The 20,358-nt window shown below is 46.8% G+C and overlaps 1 protein-coding gene and 1 long non-coding RNA gene across 2 annotated transcripts in view; one reads left to right on the top strand and one right to left on the bottom strand.

Moving 5' to 3' along the window:
- LOC135809861 (integrin alpha-7-like) overlaps positions 1-17,199 on the top strand; it is a 36,087-nt gene extending 18,888 nt beyond the window's left edge. The window contains exons 17-31 of the mRNA XM_065323301.1: positions 165-310; positions 1,023-1,157; positions 1,910-1,980; positions 2,371-2,512; positions 5,782-5,868; positions 6,364-6,446; positions 6,975-7,058; positions 7,567-7,660; positions 8,272-8,376; positions 9,493-9,549; positions 9,957-10,040; positions 10,497-10,616; positions 12,970-13,074; positions 14,399-14,521; positions 16,255-17,199. Of these exons, the coding sequence (XP_065179373.1) occupies positions 165-310; positions 1,023-1,157; positions 1,910-1,980; positions 2,371-2,512; positions 5,782-5,868; positions 6,364-6,446; positions 6,975-7,058; positions 7,567-7,660; positions 8,272-8,376; positions 9,493-9,549; positions 9,957-10,040; positions 10,497-10,616; positions 12,970-13,074; positions 14,399-14,521; positions 16,255-16,293 (1,475 nt within the window). The 3' untranslated portion in view covers positions 16,294-17,199. The remainder of the gene's footprint in view (positions 1-164; positions 311-1,022; positions 1,158-1,909; positions 1,981-2,370; positions 2,513-5,781; positions 5,869-6,363; positions 6,447-6,974; positions 7,059-7,566; positions 7,661-8,271; positions 8,377-9,492; positions 9,550-9,956; positions 10,041-10,496; positions 10,617-12,969; positions 13,075-14,398; positions 14,522-16,254) is intronic.
- Positions 251-20,327, bottom strand: LOC135809862 (uncharacterized). Its single transcript, XR_010552249.1, has 3 exons — positions 20,064-20,327; positions 15,958-16,177; positions 251-338 (listed from the first exon to the last, which is right to left on the bottom strand). It is a non-coding gene; the product is annotated as an uncharacterized LOC135809862 (long non-coding RNA).
- Positions 20,328-20,358: the final 31 nt, after the last annotated feature.

Here is a 20,358-nt window from a genome sequence, read left to right as displayed (position 1 = left end):
CTCTCTCTCTCTCTCTCTCTCTCTCTCTCTCTCTCTCTCTCTCTCTCTCTCTCTCTCTCTCTCTCTCTCTCTCTCTCTCTCTCTCTCTCTCCCTCACTCACTCACTCTCTCACTCTCACCCCACCCCCTCTCACCCCTCTCTCCTTCTCAACCGCATCATGCAGCGTATAATGTTGACGTCCGCACATCCTCCGTCCTGAGCTTCGATCCGCAGAATGCGTTCATTGACGAGGGCACAGTCACGGTGACACTTCGTAATACCAGCCCTGGACAGCGACAGCAATGCCGCTTGCAATCTCTTTATCTCACCGTAAGTGCACTGCTGTAGCTAAAGCACCCTGGATGCGAAAGAAAGAAGAGAACAAGATGAAAGAAGGTTGTCTGCAGCTGTACTAATGAAATCATACTCTGTGTTTTTCTTGGTTTGTGTGTGTTTGCCTGACACTGCAGCTGCATGTATACACTGTCACACTGTACTTTGCAAAACAAAATTTCGGCTGCAACAAATGCCCATGCGGAAAATAACCGAAAATGAATATGCGCCGAATATTTTTTGCCTTTCAGTACACCATTACATACACTTCTACACATTCACTGCAGCAGGGTGAACTGATGAACTATTGTGTGTGTGTGTGTGTATGTGTGTGTGTGTGTGAGGGGGGGGGGGGCAGGCGCGTGCCCTGTATGGGTTCCTGGGTGCCCGGAACCCCCTTTTTTCGCTCAAAATGCAGGATTTTGCTTAATTTTTTGAAAATTTTCCCGGGGAGCGGAGGTGCCCGGAATCCCCCCCCCTTGAAGGGCACCGGCGCACGCGCCTGGGGGGATCCTACTCTTTGTCCACTTTAAATCGGGTCTACTCTCTATGTCTCGTCTGTAAATGATTGTAAATTCTCTTTGAACCGCTGTGGTATCTCTAGTTGAGTTTGAAATCTTTCAAAAGCATGCGTATATTGCAATTCAAGCGTGTTTCTGGTTTTCTGTGCATTTCTGGTTCTTGCCCGTATGTCCCGGTGTGCATACAGTCCAACAATAAGATATGTTCCTCCACCAGTGTTACATTGGTCTCTTGGGCGCTGAAGTCAGAGGACAGCACCCCGGAAGAGCTGACAGCCATTGAGAATCTGCCAGTTCCCGATCAGCAAGAGAAAATCATAGAGGTACGATCCAGTTTGCTGAGCCGTCTTTGCCATGAGTGCACCAAAACATATTTCATTATAATTTTCAGACCGGGACAAATGACCTATGCTATTATTTCTCTTTATTGAATTCACCTCCAATGACAATAGCAGGGGCGGGGCGTCGGAAGGTATTCAACATTGGTGCGACGATGGAGAGAGGAGGGGGTCCTGTGGGCGTCCTGAATGGGAATTTTTTGGAAAATTGGGCCCAAAAGGCTCATCTTTTATTGCTTCAATCATCACAATATGAAAATATTGGTGCGACTTTGGCCGCACCTGCTGCACCGGTTCCGACGCCCCTGAACAGTGAGGTACGCTAGTCAGCCATGGTAAGGGTAACGGAATAGAAGGGAGGAAGAATAGCCCAATAATCTGAACAACCCTAATGTGAAATTTGTACTGTGAGTGTGTAGACAAAGGACAAATTCTATTTTGACTCGTGAACCTTTCATTCTTCTTTGGCAAATATGTACTGTGCAATATTTATAACCACTGTCAGCCCCGATTGACCTGGACTCAGGTTTTCTCTGGTCAACTTTGGCCAGTGAAGAAGACAGAGTAAGAGAAAGAGATCGAGAGATTGGGAGAGATATGCACGAGGTGGGGGGGGGGGGGGGGGGGGAGGGGGGAGTTGAAGGTTGGGGGTGGAGAAGAAAAAAAGAGAGAAAGAGGTGGAAGGAGATTTGAGAGTTGAGCGTCATTTCTGTTGGTTGTATGTTGTCTAATCTCAGGTTGATCTGGTAACCCAGTGTCCAACGTGCACTCCAGATCTCAAAGTTGATGGAGTCACTCTTACTGGCATGTGAGTTCTTAAATGCATGGTTTACGATTCTTTGAATGTCTCACCCATTCCTCTTAGTATCCTAATATTTCAGAATAAAAGTATCACCAGGGGTGGTATCCGTTTTGACAATACTCGACAAGCAACCAGCAGAGAGGATGTCTTGCCAAGGACATATCCTGACACACGAGGGATGTCGTGACTCGTGTATTGCAGGGGCTTTACAAATCTTACCACTTGTTACTGTACTCTATCCCGGTCACACAAATCCAGCACGTGCTAAATCAGCCATGGGCTCTTTGCACCTTTAATCAAATGTTCGTTTGAATTGAAGCACATTGCTGAGAAGCACCTCACATGATGTTAATTAATCTGACTTGGCTGTGCCTTGCCTTGGTGTGTGCGTTTCAGGGGTGGCGAACAGCGAATTGTGATTGGACGGAACAGACAGGTTCGGCTGAGTGCCAGCATCACTAACGTAGGCACAAAGGAGGTCTGCACGGGCACGGTTACTGTCTTCTTAGGTGATCACCTTTCATTTGGTTCTCTGGAGGTAAGCCTGTGCTATTGTTGTACATCGCAAATCACTCTCTCCCCCCCCCCCCCCCATTCACCGTACTTGTAACAGTTTTCCCCTGTTCTCTATAACTTTACACTCCCTCGCACCTCATGCGTCTTACGCCTGTCTATTAGCACCTTCATTGGCGCCATTGCCACATGTATACTATCACATTTTGCATATAACTGGTCGAGGCACGCTCAACCAGGCCTCTTACTTTTCAAGTTTGATTAAACCTGTTACACTGGTAGCAGAGGATGGTTCCTACTCTGCTTTTGGCAGGTGTTCTGGTCGCTCTGCTTACGCTCCTCGTACTCGTCGTTCGGCTGATAAACGATATCAAGACCGCTCAGCGCGTTAGCCAAGGAAACCGAACGATACATCCGAACTCGGAACCGTGGGAGCCAACACCCCGCCTTACGAAAGAGCCGCCTGTGTTTGGAGGAGATTCCGCTACATTCAAAGAATGGACGTTTGCAATGGACATGGCCCTACGGTCGTTGGCACTCCCAAATGCGGCACAGAGGGTCGACTACGCGGCAGGATTTTTGACTGGAAACGCTCGTCTTTGGTTGATAGCGGCATTGGAAGCTAACCAAGTGTTTTCCGACTGGCCTGCTCTGAAAGCGGCACTTGGCGATGTGTACGGACCACGGCACAACGAGGAAACATCGCGTATGGGACTAATTTCCGCAGCGCAGCGCGGGTCGCTGGACGCATACATTGCTGCTTTCACTCGCCTCAGCCTGCAAGTGCCGGAAATCGACCACCACACCAGAGCGCTGCTGTTCGTCAGGGGTCTAGTGCCGCACATCCAGCGACAGGTCATGCGTGAGCATCCACGTACCCTGGAGCAAGCTGTCATGGCAGCAAACACCGTGGAGCAGTCGTCAGGGCCACCGGCGTCGGGGCCACCAGCCAGTAGAGAGTCGCGTTCCGTGCCCAGCTTCCGTGGTCAGGGCCTCCGCAAGCTGACGGACCAAGAGCGTGTCCAACTGCGAGCAATGGGACACTGCTTTGCTTGCAGGAAGCCAGGCCACCTCGCTAAAGACTGTACTGAGGGTGGACAGCGCTACCCAAACGCTGGTCGCCAGTAAGAAAGGGGGTGCGCTTACTGGCGACGACCCAAGCGCCCACGCCGGTACCAGTCGCTAACCGGTTCGGAGCTCTGGAGGTTGAAGACGTTGCTCTCCAGGAACCTACGGAGCCGGAGACACCCATAGCTGTAGGAAATTGTCCCGTTGCAGAAAGGTGTCATGTCAGCAACGTCAGCGTCGGAAGTGCTGATCTGTATATTCAACATGTATTTCGACTTCATGGTTTGAGTTCTAGTATTGTATGTGATCGTGATCCAAGATTTACGGCAGCATTTTTTCAGGAATTGTTTGATCGCTTAGGAACGAAACTAGCATTTAGTACTGCCAATCACCCTCAGACAGATGGCCTAACTGAACGAGTAAACAGAATAGTAGAGGATGTGCTGAGGGCTTTTGTAAATCATAAACAAGATAACTGGGATATGCTCCTACCTCTCTGTGAGTTTTCTATCAACAGCGCTACTCAATCATCTACAGGAAACACACCGTTCTTCTTAAATTACGGTCTAAATCCCAGAGCGCCACCCGACTTCCTCAACCCTATTCAGGGAGGCAGAGATTCAGCTGATTGGTTGCAAGCAAGACAAGACGCGGTCAAGATCTCACAAGATGCGCTAGTGGCAGCTCAAGCTCGTCAGGCCTTCTATGCAGATCGGACAAGGGTCGAGGGAAAGCTGAAGGTGGGAGATTTGGTAATGGTCTACCGGGATTTCCTCCTGACTCCTGAAGCTCGGGACCGACCATCCCATAAATTACGCCCCAAGTGGTTTGGCCCCTTTCCTATAACCCATGTGGTCGGCCCGAATGCCTACAAGCTCAAGTTGCCTCATACCAGCCGCTGTCACCCGGTATTTAATGTGTCGGCACTCCGTGCCTACGAGAAGAACGCTATTCCTAATAGGAGACAGCCTACGCCTCCGCCTATCACGGACCTTGATGGTCATGCCCGCTATGTGGTGGAGAACATTCTCAGTCACCGCCGCCGGCAGAATCAGCTTCAGTACCTAGTCAAGTGGCAAGGCTACTCTGATGCCACTTGGGAGCCTGAACATTATTTGTTGGATGAATCTGGTAATGACATTGTTCCACTTCAGAAGTACAAAACCTTGGCTTCTGCCCGCTGAGTTTTGCAGTTGAACTTCTAGTTTCACCTTACACATTTGTTGAGCTTATTACACTTTATTTGCATGGAGTTTCAGTCGTCTTATTGTGTTACTTCAGTGCGAAGCCTTTTTTCGTCTCGCACGTGTTTGCGCTTATTGTACTCTATTCCACTTGAGCATTTGGGTTATAAGCTCCTTCCTCTCCATAGGAGGGGGATGATGTAACAGTTTTCCCCTGTTCTCTATAACTTTACACTCCCTCGCACCTCATGCGTCTTACGCCTGTCTATTAGCACCTTCATTGGCGCCATTGCCACATGTATACTATCACATTTTGCATATAACTGGTCGAGGCACGCTCAACCAGGCCTCTTACTTTTCAAGTTTGATTAAACCTGTTACAGTACTGCTGTAATTGTACTTTCGAGCTTCATACTTTACCATGCTAAAAGGTCAACATATGTGTAGTATATGGCCGCCTCTTTTGTGAATGGGAAATGCCAGCTCTTTTCGTAATACTGGTCGGGTGGTGTCCACTGGCGAGGTTTGCTGGGGGACTAGGTCTTTAGAGCCCAAGCCAGATAAATCAGTTTGCGAACGCAGGTGACCAGAAGGGATGATCATTGCATCTTCAGGTCAAATTCAAAACCAACATTTCCGGTAAATTTGTCGGATGAATCTGCACAGAATGATGTATAATATATTAACAAAAAATTCGAAGATGGGGCAGCCCCGGAAGTAAGTTAAGCACTTTTTCTGAGTGTGGCTTAGTAGCCGCACGGTAAGACAATCTTGCATTCTGGATTAGTTCTATTGTAGTGCTTTGTGATGACCGCCGATCAGGACCTGACACATACACTGTGGCTTGATGCTGACAGATTACGAAACGGGCCCCGTGTGTCTTTCTTGTACGTAGTATTGATGCAATTTCTTCAGTGTGGTTTTATCTAGATCTTGTGAAAGTTGCGGAATTGTTCTTTTGGCCTCGGTCCTCTCTTGTTTGCATCGTGGCTCTATTCAGATCCTATGATGGTGTGCTCTTTTGGCCCTCTCTCATTATCAGAATGGAGATTCGCGAAGGTGTCGTGAGGACAATGAAGCACGCACAGTCACTTGTCTATTGCCTCCAGGACAAGCGAGAAATGTTGCGGTTAGGTCTTTGCAAATGTTGCTATACTTGCTCACACACAACAGCACAGGGCCATAGCACAGAGATTATAGGTGGTCTCGAGTATTATTAGTAAAAAAAACGCTTTTCACAAACTGGGTGTGTCGACTTTGTTCGAAATATTGCCTAGCCATAGACGGACCGGTCTGACCGGGCTCCACGACCCTGATTGACAAGGTACCTTGGAGAGGAGTAGAGCAGCTCAGCTGGAGTACACTTATTCCAGCAGAATATGACCAGTCACTGGACTCACTACACATTACCATGACACAGACATATTTTTTAGTGTCTTGTTTCAGTGGGATTTGTGAAAGTACCGTCTGGACTCATGCGATTGCTCTATAGAGCGCAGAGCACGCAGTGTGAAAAGCTGTATACCGTAGCAGAACTGTCAGTGGTTGGTGCAATTGGATGAAGACACGGACTGCAAACCACAACTCATTGTGTTCTGTTCTGTCCTGTCCCCTCTGCCTGCAGACTGACTTCAAATTTGTGCTCAACGTACCCAAGGACTTAGACTCCAACACTCGAGACATTGCTGTTCGTGTCGGTGCATCACCGTAAGTTTTGTCTGCATACGTATATGGTCTCGATACGGATGTCAAGGAGTCAAATTTTGGTTAACTTGGAGGTCCAAACGCATCCTACTGGCACTACAAGGTATCTTTTTTTACCCCCCCCCCCCCTTCGGATACTGATATGCTTCATTCAACTGGAAACAAGGCAGTTGGGCTTTCAATCTTCCACACAAACGCAGTGATGTGTGGTACACCTACTTGGATGTATGAACGTTTGCACCTGAACGACCTGCGCAATGTCTGAACTACACTGCATGGCTGGACCACACTACACGTGTTGTAAAATTTAATCATTGCATGCATCCAGCATGGATCTACGGCTCTACAGGTCCAACTGAGCATATTCACTGACCATCGAGCATGGGGAGAGAAAATGATCAGAAATGAAATGGATATGTCCCCGGGCAGTAGAGTTTCAAGGGTCTGACTACACAAGTTCGCCAATGAGTGTGATCAGTTCTTTGATAGACTGTGTGATGGTCTGTTTTTGTTCTAATCTGCAATATGCAGTGATGCACGTCAGGATGCTGATCTCGACAGTGCAACCATGCAGTCTATTAGTGTTGTCCGACGGGCGTCCATTGAAGTTTCAGCGTAAGTTACATCGGCACAGATTCTGTACTATCCATGAGCATAACGTCTACCCGCAACGTTATTTTTTAACCCAGATTTGAACCATTCAGTGTACGCCTGATGTCGTACATTTCTTATCCGCAGTACAGTGTGCACTGCATGTTTAGATTCTAGAACGGTGCATCTATCTAGTGTGAGCGCTGGACTTAATAAGATGCATGCCGTGTGGCATTTAGGGATGTTTCCCGTCACCTCTTCGTACGTTATTGTGCGTGCGCTGGAGCCATCTTTAGATTCACTATCCGGCACCTTGTTCTTGTTGCTGATGTGTGCATGAAATCATACGCATCGCTTCGCCACGGGTCAGAGACATCCTACCCGGGTAGCTTTTTTGTCTTTGTTCAAGTATCAAGAAGTCAGTTGTCTGTTCCAGGATCTTCTTGTGTAGTTTATGTGAGTGTGTCGGATGTGAGGACGCAAGCGTAAAGGTTCTGATTTCGGTTGCACTCTGCATTTCTCTCTTATCCAGGGAAGCAACGAGCAGTCAGCTAGAACTTAAGCAAAATGTTCCACCTAAGCCTCAAATCAAGGATCTCGGACCGGAGCTGAAGCATGATTTCAGGGTAAACCTTCTTTTCCTTTTCTTTCTAATGCGTTTTGACAAAAAAAACTTGAGTTCCAGAAATCTGATGGAGCCCAGCTCAGTGAAATATCCATCACACCTCATCCCATAACATTGCACCTGACACTGCACCCATGGATATAACCGTATTTGGAGGGAATAGCACACTGTATACTTTGGTCAAGCACAGTCTACTGAAGATTGCTTGTGCATGAACATCTAAGTAGAGCAAATATTTTCCACTCCACTGAGACCTCTGTTTGGCAAGGCTCTCAGTGCAGCAGTTCTGTGGTGTTTAAAACCTCTTTTCAAGGTTACGTCATCCCGGCCAGACATTGTGAAGCTGAAGTCCTGAGATGGAGCCTTGTTGTCGGCGGCGTGCAGCCATTTGCCAGTCAAGAATTTGAAAACGGCACCTTTACAGGATGTGCACACGTGCAGATGGATACTGCAGAGGTGATGCTATGTATAGAGGAGAAGAAACAGCTCCTGACTTCTGACTGACATATTGATATTGTTTTGGGGGATCGAGGGGAGATATCTAAAGGTGTACACGTCACGAATAGGTCCAGCTACAAGGCGAGTGCTTCTGTGGTGGCCTATCTTGTACAGGTCAACAATGTTGGACCTAGCCAAGTTCCTTCCTCTGATGTTTTCATTGAGTGGCCAGCATCTCTGAAGACAGGCACATATTTACTGTACCTGACCTCTGTGACTGTAAGTCCTTTTTTTGTGATAAACCGGGCATATCTGTGAACATGTTAAAAATCAATATTTTGATAACATTATTTTCAGAACATTGAACTCGCATGTTGAGCCAAAGTAATCCTGGAGTAAAAGAGAAGGACAAAATCATTGCCATGCTTATACAAAATCGTAACTCGAAACATTTTGTCCTTCTTTTTTCTAAATCAAAATATTGATTTATCAATTCTGGCAAGATACGCTCGGGCCTGGTTTAAATCTGGCATTGGAAATTTTATTTTTCATTGCTATCAGGTTCGGCCTCATTTCCTCTGTGCTGCACTGATGAGTCGACAAAGGACAAAACAGTTCTGTCCGCAGATTGAGGATTTATCAATTCAAAATGATCTGCTGAGTGATAGTGATGAGAAAGAAAATTTGACCCGTTCTGGCTCACGCAGATACTGTCTTTGCTTCTCCTAGGTCTTCTACCCCTATTCTTCCCTCCCCCCCCCCCCACCCACACACTCCCCACCCACCTGTCCACACACACATGAACAATGATACGTGTGTACACAAACAAGAAAACCTGACAAATTCGGTAGATGGCAACACAGACCAACACTCAATCACACTGCAATATCAGCCTCCTGATGACAGTGGTAGTAACCGAAACATTGAACAACTACTTGTAATCGACTGTGCCTGCCTGGTCATTTCCAAGGGACTGTGTGAAATTGCAATGTGACAGAGTGTTGGCTAGTGGTGCCATCTACCAATTTTGTTACAATGAAGCTATGTAAAGGGTCGTTCCGAATTGTGAAGAAAACACAGTCAAGTTATAGCGTGCATGTATGAAGTAACATTGTTCGATACCAAAATCTTCCGTGCCATTGTGCGTGTACTAGTGATGACTGCGGAACCCATCTTATTCGTAGTAATATTTGTTGGCATTATTTAAACTGCTGTCTCTTTGAACTTGATTTTGGCGGTATTAGTGATGAAGTTGGCTGCTCCTCCGTGAGTGAGCCAAGTGTCAAGTTAGGCAGGACGTGTGTGTTCCACGTAGGAGCCACCAACTTTATGTTGTCTCCTTGTCGATTAGCTGTACACAGTTCTATGTTGGTCCATGTTTTGATTGTGCTGTAGAGCAGCGACAGCAACACTAGGTGTAATGCCAGCCAGCTGATTAACCATCGGAATTACGTGAGTGAAAAGTAGTTTACTTAGTTGTATCATCCCCATGTTGTACACTACCCATGCCGAACGATATGCTGCGAAACCCAAACGGACAGAAGTGAATGAGAAGACGGATCCTTTGGCTGAAAAAAACCCCAAATGAATATGTTGCCTTTCAGTGATGATGATGGCCACACTCATTTTACTCCGGGGTCTCTCTCTCTCTCTCCCAGCCATTTACCTTCTTACAGGTCTATTTAGCTATAACCACAATGTCAATTCCACAACGGAGGCTACTGGAAACAGATTTCTCCTTCTTTGCCAATGTGTCGGTTTATGACAACACACGTGTGGCAGTGTGTTTGGTGCGCATTCCAATAGAAATTGTCTTAATTCCGGCGTGCTTACTGATGCATGCCATTGGTGATTCACAGGCGTCGGCAACTTCAACATCAGCCACCAACGTTGCACAGTTCACGTCTGGTCCAAAAGCCTTGCCATACAACTCTGCTCGAAAGGTACAGTGTAGCTGGGTCCTACTGTTCCAAAGGATACTTTCGTCAGAAGACTAGGTTTGCCCGGAATCCATGCATGGCTGTTTACTTTCATTCAGGAATGATGGAGGAACTTCTCTGTTTTAATTTGCATGCTCAACTATTAGTAATAGATTTTTGTTATGAACTAATTTTCATTCCTTTCGGGTACTTAACGGTTTTGCGAAAGGTAATTCCTGCGTATAAATATGCACTTTGAAGGTTCTGTATCACATCAATGCGGATGAAAGACCAGTACTTGTTGGGGTAAAGACAATGGAATTGTGACATGGTCAGTTTCTACTGGACAAAACTTCCCTTCTAGTGGAGTGCTCAGAAGGAAGCTGCGAATCTATTTATGCTTAAGCACTGCGCATTATATACAGACTTCTCTATATTCCCAGTACTATATTGTCTGCTTTTTTCTCTTTGTTCGTACAGTGTACTCGCCCGGGGCTGGTCTGCTTCATCGGTATCATGTGTGAGATTCCGGAAATGGCTGCCGGGGCTGCCACGGTCGTCTCGCTTACATGGCGAGTGTACTCCAGCCTTACGGAAGACGTGAGTAGTGCTATCAATGCCATCTTCTGGCACACTTTGCTTGCGAACAGCGTGCACAATAGGGAAACATGTAGACATCCGTGGCACGGAGTGGGTACTGTGTTTTCTGGGGTATTACGAGCACTGGGGTATTACCCGCACTGGAGTATTACCCGCACTGGGGTATTACCCGCACTGGAGTATTAGCCGCACTGGGGTATTACCCGCACTGGAGTATTACCCGCACTGGGGTATTACCCGCACTGGAGTATTACCCGCACTGGGGTATTACCCGCACTGGAGTATTACCCGCACAGGAGTATTACCCGCACTGGAGTATTACCCGCACTGGGGTATTACCCGCACTGGAGTATTACCCGCACTGGAGTATTACCCGCACTGGGGTATTACCCGCACTGAAGTATTACCCGCACTGGAGTATTACCCGCACTGGAGTATTACCCGCACTGGAGTATTACCCGCACTGGGGTATTACCCGCACTGGGGTATTACCCGCACTGGAGTATTACCCGCACTGGGGTATTACCCGCACTGGGGTATTACCCGCACTGGAGTATTACCCGCACTGGAGTATTACCCGCACTGGGGTATTACCCGCACTGGAGTATTACCCGCACTGGGGTATTACCCGCACTGGAGTATTACCCGCACTGGAGTATTACCCGCACTGGGGTATTACCCGCACTGGGGTATTACCCGCACTGGAGTATTACCCGCACTGGAGTATTACCCGCACTGGGGTATTACCCGCACTGGAGTATTACCCGCACTGGAGTATTACCCGCACTGGAGTATTACCCGCACTGGAGTATTACCCGCACTGGAGTATTACCCGCACTGGAGTATTACCCGCACTGGAGTATTACCCGCACTGGGGTATTACCCGCACTGGGGTATTACCCGCACTGGGGTATTACCCGCACTGGGGTATTACCCGCACTGGAGTATTACCCGCACTGGGGTATTACCCGCACTGGAGTATTACCCGCACTGGGGTATTACCCGCACTGGAGTATTACCCGCACTGGAGTATTACCCGCACTGGAGTATTACCCGCACTGGAGTATTACCCGCACTGGGGTATCACCCGCACTGGAGTATCACCCGCACTGGGGTATTACCCGCACTGGGGTATTACCCGCACTGGGGTATTACCCGCACTGGAGTATTACCCGCACTGGAGTATTACCCGCACTGGAGTATTACCCGCACTGGAGTATTACCCGCACTGGGGTATTACCCGCACTGGGGTATTACCCGCACTGGGGTATTACCCGCACTGGAGTATTACCCGCACTGGAGTATTACCCGCACTGGAGTATTACCCGCACTGGAGTATGAGCCACACTGGGGTATTACCCGCACTGGGGTATTACCCGCACTGGAGTATTACCCGCACTGGGGTATTACCCGCACTGGGGTATTACCCGCACTGGAGTATTACCCGCACTGGAGTATTACCCGCACTGGAGTATTACCCGCACTGGAGTATTACCCGCACTGGAGTATTACCCGCACTGGGGTATTACCCGCACTGGAGTATTACCCGCACTGGAGTATTACCCGCACTGGAGTATTACCCGCACTGGGGTATCACCCGCACTGGAGTATTACCCGCACTGGGGTATTACCCGCACTGGGGTATTACCCGCACTGGGGTATTACCCGCACTGGAGTATTACCCGCACTGGAGTATTACCCGCACTGGAGTATTACCCGCACTGGAGTATTACCCGCACTGGGGTATTACCCGCACTGGGGTATTACCCGCACTGGGGTATTACCCGCACTGGAGTATTACCCGCACTGGAGTATTACCCGCACTGGGGTATTACCCGCACTGGAGTATTACCCGCACTGGAGTATTACCCGCACTGGAGTATGAGCCACACGAAATTTTTTGTTATAAAACACAGAAATCCACCCTGTACATGTACATGTCACCGGTCATGTGACCATCATGGTATAAGCTGTACTGGCATTTTTGTGTCATGTGACCATCATGGTATAAGCTGTACTGGCATTTTTGTGTCATGTGACCATCATGGTATAAGCTGTACTGGCATTTTTGAATTACGAGTGTTAAAACTGGCAAATGTGTGACTTATGCTCCCGAAAATACAGTACTTGCGCGATATTTGGATCTGTACAGGACCCATCCATCCAGCAAACCGCAAATGGACAACATCACAATGACACTGAGTACAGTCTCCAGCCTGCATGCCCATCCTTACACGTAGAAAGTAGACTGAATCCCTTATGTTCGCCCAATGTTAACATAATCGGATGGAGCCCGGTCTGCACACCGACCCCACTATCACTTGATGCCGTGTTTCTCCACTGTGCTGCATAGGAACGGCTCGAGTACCCGATTACTGCTAACTCATCCATCAAGTTGCTGGGAATTGATACTGCTCCAGGATTCACTAAAGAGGAGTCAAAGAGACCGATGGCGATGGTGAGCAGACACAGCGGTGCTGTAATTCCCTGAGTGTGACTATGCATGAGAGTGTAATGTGAAGCACGTTTTTTTTTTACAAAATGACCATTCAAGGTGTGTCATTTTGCATGCAAGAATGTTGACAAGATCTTTGAAGCTCCATTGTAAAAAAAAAAATTTCACGGTTCGCGTGAGACTCGGCTGGAAGCCGGGTTTTCCGCATCCGTAGGAACGCCACCACCCTTCAAGGATCAAGGCGCAGATGCAGCTCCTAAAGCGGTGGGAGGTGAGTAGATCAGCTCACCAGCAAGTGGTCAAAGACCGAAAATCCCATTCACTGCATCCATGTTTTCCTCGTGCCAGGCCACGAGTTCCCAATTAACTGTGGGTCGCAGCACGGCTGGAAAAAATCCTTCCGCTTCCAAGCAGGACTTGAACCTGGTACCCTCTGTTTCTCAATCATGGTCTTAGACCATCCCACTATGCCTGCCTGCTCCATTGTAGCCTTGTCATATTTTTAGTGCACCCAACTCGCAACACACGAACAGTCCTTGGCAACGCCACCGTCACCACAGGGATCCCTGTCGGCTGATGATGCTCTCCTGGGTGAAAATTTGGACGATTAATGTACGTGCTGGTGGTGTAGACAAAGACTGTTCGTGTGTTGCGAGTTGGGTGTACTGGAAAAAACGAATGTTATTAATGTGTAAAATACGGCAGGAGGGGTCTGATCAGGGACGCTTTGGTTGTTGTGATGTGAGTAGGTGATGAGAGTGTAACTGGGTGAAAGCTTGTCAAAAACTCTGGGAAGCGAGTGCAATTCAGTGCACCCATGACGTCTCAGATTTTATAAGCTTTTCTGAACTTTAGATACTGGCAACAGTTTCTTCCCATTGCAGTAGGATTTATTAGAACATAACGCAAAACAATGCTGGCAGCTGCTTGTCAAACTGTCCTGTCACGTAACAGCATTGATAGATTTTGCTTGACACAACCTGCTTGTTCGGGTGCTCTGCATTGGATGAATAAAATGTCTACATGTGACCTTTGCTTTGCATGTACTGTAACACCGGAAAGTCTAACGACCAAAAGGTTTAACGTTTTAGTAATTTTGGTATGATCACGTGCAGAAAGTTTAACGGTGGCTACCTGGCCACCCATCTGTATGCACATCTTTACACAGACATCTAGCGATAACGTTTTTTTCAAAGAAAGAAAAATAATTGGTCGTTGAAACATTAGACTTTCCGGTTTTACAGTACCCAGGTCGGGAAACGTTTACTTGTATAATTATTTGATATATTGCACAGATACAGAATGCTGTGTGCTTGCTCTTCTGTAGACCACCACAACTCTCTTCGCAGTCTTTGAGCCTCTGAAGGAAGGTGTCAAGTGGTGGGTGATTCTGTTGGCGGTGCTGGCTGGCGTCTTCATCCTGGCTCTGTGCATTCTTATACTGTGCAAGGTAAGGCGCTGGGCGAATGCTCCCCCCCCCCTCTTTTGGCTAGAACCTTGCACAAACTCAGTCTCTCTTGAGAGCTATGGGGTTCGGCCTCGTTTGGTCTCATCAGCAGAGCTCGGAGAGACTAGGCACATCGCCTCCAGTGTAGTGCAGCTCAATCTACAAGTAATCTACACTCTACAAGTAATCTACAAGTTTAAAAAAATGGAATCTGTGTGCACTTGCTTGATTTTGCTGCAATACATAGGATTCAACGTGTGCCCGAAATCTAATTTCTACAGAATACTGGTAGAACCATTGTGCATTAGGCGCACAGCTGCACATAACAACCAATGACATCAACCAATGACATCAACCAATGACATCAACCAATGACATCAACCAATGACATCATTTTAGTTTGCTGAGTATAGTGAGACCTGTTTAAGGCGACCGCTCAGGGGACCTTGCTAAAGTGCAGGTCCCTGTGTGTGTGTGTGTGTAGGTGGTCTCTTCAAGTTATCCAGGCTCATTTGACTGGAAATAACATCGCCAGATTCTAGTTGCAGTGGTCTCCTGGGACAGCTGGTCGCCTTGCCAGGTTTTGCTGAATTTACTCCCGAGAACAGGGCACAAACTTCAAAGTTCAAAAATTTGCCTTGGAAAAGTTGGCAATGACGATATTCAGGTTTCACCAGAATATCATGGTTCCAATAAAATCTACCGAGAAGAGAAGGATGAAATTTGGTTTAGACATCTTGGAAAGGAATTTCCGGCTGGTGATTGCACTTTGACACACGATGACTACTTACCGTAGTAACGCACATATAGGCGCATGCGCCTGTATTCGGATATAAGCATGGGCCTGTATGCGGATATAAGCATGGGCCTGTATGCGGATATAAGCATGGGCCTGTATGCGGATATAAGCATGGGCCTGTATGCGGATATAAGCATGGGCCTGTATTCGGATATATGCGCACTCTCACTTATAAGCGCATGCTCTTATAGGCGAAGCACTACCAAAATTCTCACTTTGACACAATCACGGATAAATGTCTGCAAACAGCATACAGGAACCATGAAACTGACACTACAAGACCTAGTCAAACACAAAGACTCCGGCAAACGAACTCTGATCGCGCATGCGCGCTTAGGTGAAAATGTTTCATTTTCGAAAATTGGATTCGTAGCACAAATTCACATGTAAGCGCCTATGCTTATAAGTGCGTTAGTACGGTATATTGAGGAATATTTTCTCATGGAAATTGTGGGCACAAGTTATGCGATCGAGTCCACCAACTATTAAAACTCAGATTTTGAACAGTCAGATGTGCACAATCTAGCACAAAACTGACAGTTTAGTTGGTGAACTCGATCGCATAACTTGTGCCCACAATTTCCATGTTACATTATTTTTCCTTGACTCATCATCTGAGTATAAAATAATATTGTCTCACCTCAGCTTAGGGATACACTTCTCAAAGTGCGAAGACTCCACTATAGCCATCCACTTTACCCATACATCTTGGAGAAAGATCACATTCTCACCATGATGATGTGCCTGGCCAGAACACATGGCGGAGTGTAAAGTCGTTCGCAGGGAAGGGACTGTTTTTTTGGAGTTGCAGACGAGACTGTTTGGAGTTGAAGAAGTGAAACATTGCACATGATGTTCACCTGCAGTATGTCAAAGAAACACAAAGCAATAGGAATTGATACCAGTGCATGGCTTGCCATTGTTATGCCTCGTGCAGTGTGGATTCTTCAAGCGCAAACGCCCACCAAGTGACTGAGACATTGCTAAACGTCACAGCCTTGACGCTGAGGAGCATGTGCGCGCTCGTGCCGGCTTGTGTGTGTGTGTGTGTGTGTGTGTGTGTGTGTGTGTGTGTGTGTGTGTGTGTGTGTGTGTGTGTGTGTGTGTGTGTGTGTGTGTGTGTGTGTGTGGTGTGTGTGTGTGTGTGTGTGTGTGTGTTTATGTGCACATGTGCAGGTGTGTACGTATGGATATATGTGCCTAATCATGATTGTGTGCCTAGTTCAACAATAGCATGTGCAATGGTCTTTTCATGGAGTACACACATGTGCATACATTTATATAATAGCATTATGGTAACATGTAATAAGAAGATGTCCCTGCCATAGCCTACACCTTGCAACTCCCTCTGTGAGTGCCTGCACTGCTGTGCATTGTAGCCTGATTGCTGCACCTTGTGTCTGCCAGCTAGCTATAAAGCTAACCCACATGAATTCTTTTTGAAGAATTCGTGAGTAAGCTGTTTTAAACACACCTGAAGACAGGTGTGACCAAGCCAGGGGTTGGAGAGTTAGTGGTCTCCTGCTGTTCCAGACTCTGGCTAGCTCACGTGAAGTGAGTGCTATTCACAATAATTATTTCAAGTACTTTGAAGTATGACTTCTAATAATTGTATTGGGGATTTGGTCTTTAACCCACTTTGCTGGTGGGTATGATCTATACTCACCTCCCACTGCTTTAGGAGCTGCATCCGCTCCTCGATACTTGAGGGTGGTGGCGCTCCTAAAGCTGGTAGCCCCCTAGCTCCAACCGTGAACTTTCTCTCTCTCATTGCAACCACTGGCCAGTGTGAAACATGGTTGTCAGAGGTGTTGGGAGCCTTTCCATCCAGTTACTTTCCACATTATGTACATACTGTTTTCTGAATATCTCCTAAAAAATATGTCTTTTCCATGTTGCACTGCTATATCTTCCCTTGGGCGGATTGGTATTTCAAATCGGGTTGGGATAACAGTGGAAGCAGTTTCATTGCCCATTTCTTTGAAGGTTTTTGCTATGGTGGTGGTATCTGGAGGGGCTTTGTGAGAGGTGAGATGCCACAAGTTATCATAGCTTTGAAAGACACAGTCACGGATGTTTCAACTGTCTACCACTCCCCCCCCCCCCCCCCGTTACAAAAATTCGAGTTTGGTCTGTACATACTTGTATGTGCGACGGGTAAACCAGGTAGGAAGGGTTGTTGCCACCGGAGTGTGCAGGACACAAAATCATAATATAGTGGCCCGTTGGTTTGGATGCCAACAAGTAACGGGAACACTTGCAGGTAACATAATATGTTGGGTAGTGAGACCCACATTGGAGTATAAGCCGCACTCCCCCCCCCCCCCATTTGTTTGCCACGAAATACAGACTGCGATCTATCCTTTATTTACCTCCATTAATTTGATCATCGAAGTAGGAACCCCACTTTTTTTCGGTGAATTTGGAGTGCTCAATGTGCGGCTTATACTCCGGAAAATACGGTATTATAGCTGCTCGTTTTAAAAAAAACTAGCGTTGGCGTTCTGTGTATAGTATCATAGCTGTACATCGGCACGTCGTCCCTATATCTCCTGTGTCCTGTTTTGTGTTTGTCTCCACATGTCTCTCGGTAGGGTTGTGTTCCCAGTAAAAAATAAAAAGGAAAAAATAAAAAGGACCAAGAAACTACAAATAAAAAAATAAAAAATAGAGTAAGCCGAAGAGCACCAGCGAGTCACTATCATGGGTAGCTACTAACAAGGAAGACATATCCAATGGACCATGTTTCCCCAAATATACTATGATCCAATAAAGACGACCTAGGGCATCCGCGCACGGCCACCGAAACACACAGTCTTGTAAAAAATTAATGACAGTAGCCAAACGATCAGCAAGTACAATGTGGCCGAAAAAACTGCAATTTCATTTCACGAACTGAAGCAATACTCGGAGACTGCTTGTGAACAAAATCAATTTTTTACCGAACAGAAGCATTGATGGGATTCTCAATGTAATGAATCACCTATTGCCGCCTCTATCACCTCAACATAGGACGTGAAAGTGATCACGCCAGAAGTCAAAATCCAACGACAAGATAGCAACTTTTGGATACGCTCTGCCCACACTAACGTTATGCTATGCTATGTCATACCGAATGTTCGCACCTTTAACGCCATGGAGGTATATTCGATTACAAAGCCAGTCTCAGATATGAAGCCATGGGCTTCATACATTAATGTCATTTGAAGCATGTTTTGTAAAAATTAATGAAGGATGAAGTACTATACTAAGAAACGTACAGGCCGGCAAGAAGGGTGAACAAGTGGATTTAGATTGTATTTATTTTAAGTTTATGTGCCTCGGACTTTGATATTCATTATGGCAGGGTGTAATGGGTGAGTCATTTCGCATCTAAAATAGCTAGGAAAGCAGCGGTGTTTCGAAAATAAGGCGCTGACACACGGTAGCTAAATAGTTTGTAAGGGGTAGACCTCTGACTTCTTTCTGCACTAGGAGTGGGTCCCTGACAGGAGAAGGCGCAGTACAATCTCTTACACAGCTGTCACTGCGCTGTGAAGGAAAACCACAGAACATGGATGGATCCATATAAAAACTGGATCTCAAAGTCAGCGGTGTCATGACCCCGTTGCTTTGTTTTGTTTTGTTTTTGATTTATTTTAGTTCGTTACCTCAACAGTACAATGTACAACTTCAAAGAGGGTCGAACAAGAAACAAAAAAACTCAGTGGGGGTGAACAGAAAGGCCGCTATGACGGAGCACTTTCATGAAGTATTATGCCACTCCCTGGTGGCAACTAGATGATGATGATAATTTTTACCGAGCTTTTTTCTTACAATTGGAAACAAGAGAATGAAGTTGAAGACTCCACTGCAGCGGTACACATGCCATGGTTGGGTCGTATGGGGGTGATGACACATCCGGGGAAGTGCCAACACACACTCTCTCTCTCTCTAAGCTGCACAGGTGCACTCTGGCCCAGAGCCACTTCTAATCACCACAACCTGATCACCACCATCAGAATAGGAGAGCTCTGTGCCAGAGTGTTACCATGGTTACTTTGCAGCTTAGAGAGCGTGTGTGGGCAAGCGTGCATTTACATGTACCTCCATTTCGCAGGTGTGTCTTTACCACCATATGCGTCAACTAATGGGAACTAATGGGAGTTTAGAAATGGACTCGGATGGAGAGCCAAGGATTAATTTATAAGGAACTACAAGTGCCTGGTGATGTTAGTGGACAGTATAGCGTAACTTGTAGTTCCTCGGTCCTTTCTCTTGCGTATACATTAATGAGAGTTTGTCGCTACTTCTGAGTTAATGGGAGACCAATCGAAAAATCGACTTTGACTGTTCGCTGCCTGTGAAGGGAGTTTGTCATTTCGCACTGACCTGTGAAGGGAGTTTGTCATTTCCCACTGACCTACATTGTATGAAGCCACAGTATGACTCAACCCCATCACAGATGTTGACAGTTGTAAAAGTACACTGTACTGTCGTGTCGGAAATGTCCTCCAGACCAGGCAGCAGAACAGCCTACACTTCGGATGATTTGTTCTGACGTGATCATTTACAGCTAGCCTATGTCTATGAGGCGGATTTGATTCAAACCCAACCTAGAGTAACGTACAAGAGAAGGCTGTAGTGTAATAGTATACCCTACTAATCAGCAGCGGCATTTCTTCCCTCCGTCCGAACCACTCCCACGACACAACCAACAACTCGGCTATAGCATACTGCCTTGCAGCTATCAGTTGCAACTCTCACCTTGGCCATTTTCTTCGTCCAACATTGCTCGTCGTTCATTGGTTGCATTGATGGATGTACCTGGACCTCTTGCTCGCTCATCTTTTGCAGCTTCCTCCGAACCTGGAAAATCTCCAGAGGTTCAACTACCAGTTGAGCAGATTACAGGGATGATTTGGCCTCCAAGTCTTCTCGTTCACGGAGTTTCAAACCTTTTCTATTTCTACTTTAAGACATAGGACAAGTCAAGATATCGAGAGCGCGCAGATCTAAAGTTAGCCTGGGGAGACGGGGCATAAGACTGGCTATGTATCGC

The sequence above is a fragment of the Sycon ciliatum genome, chromosome 2 (assembly GCF_964019385.1).
Source record: "Sycon ciliatum chromosome 2, ocSycCili1.1, whole genome shotgun sequence".
Lineage (NCBI taxonomy): Eukaryota > Metazoa > Porifera > Calcarea > Leucosolenida > Sycettidae > Sycon > Sycon ciliatum.
Note: the sequence above shows the minus strand (reverse complement) of the source record. Positions and strands in the feature narration are given on the sequence as shown.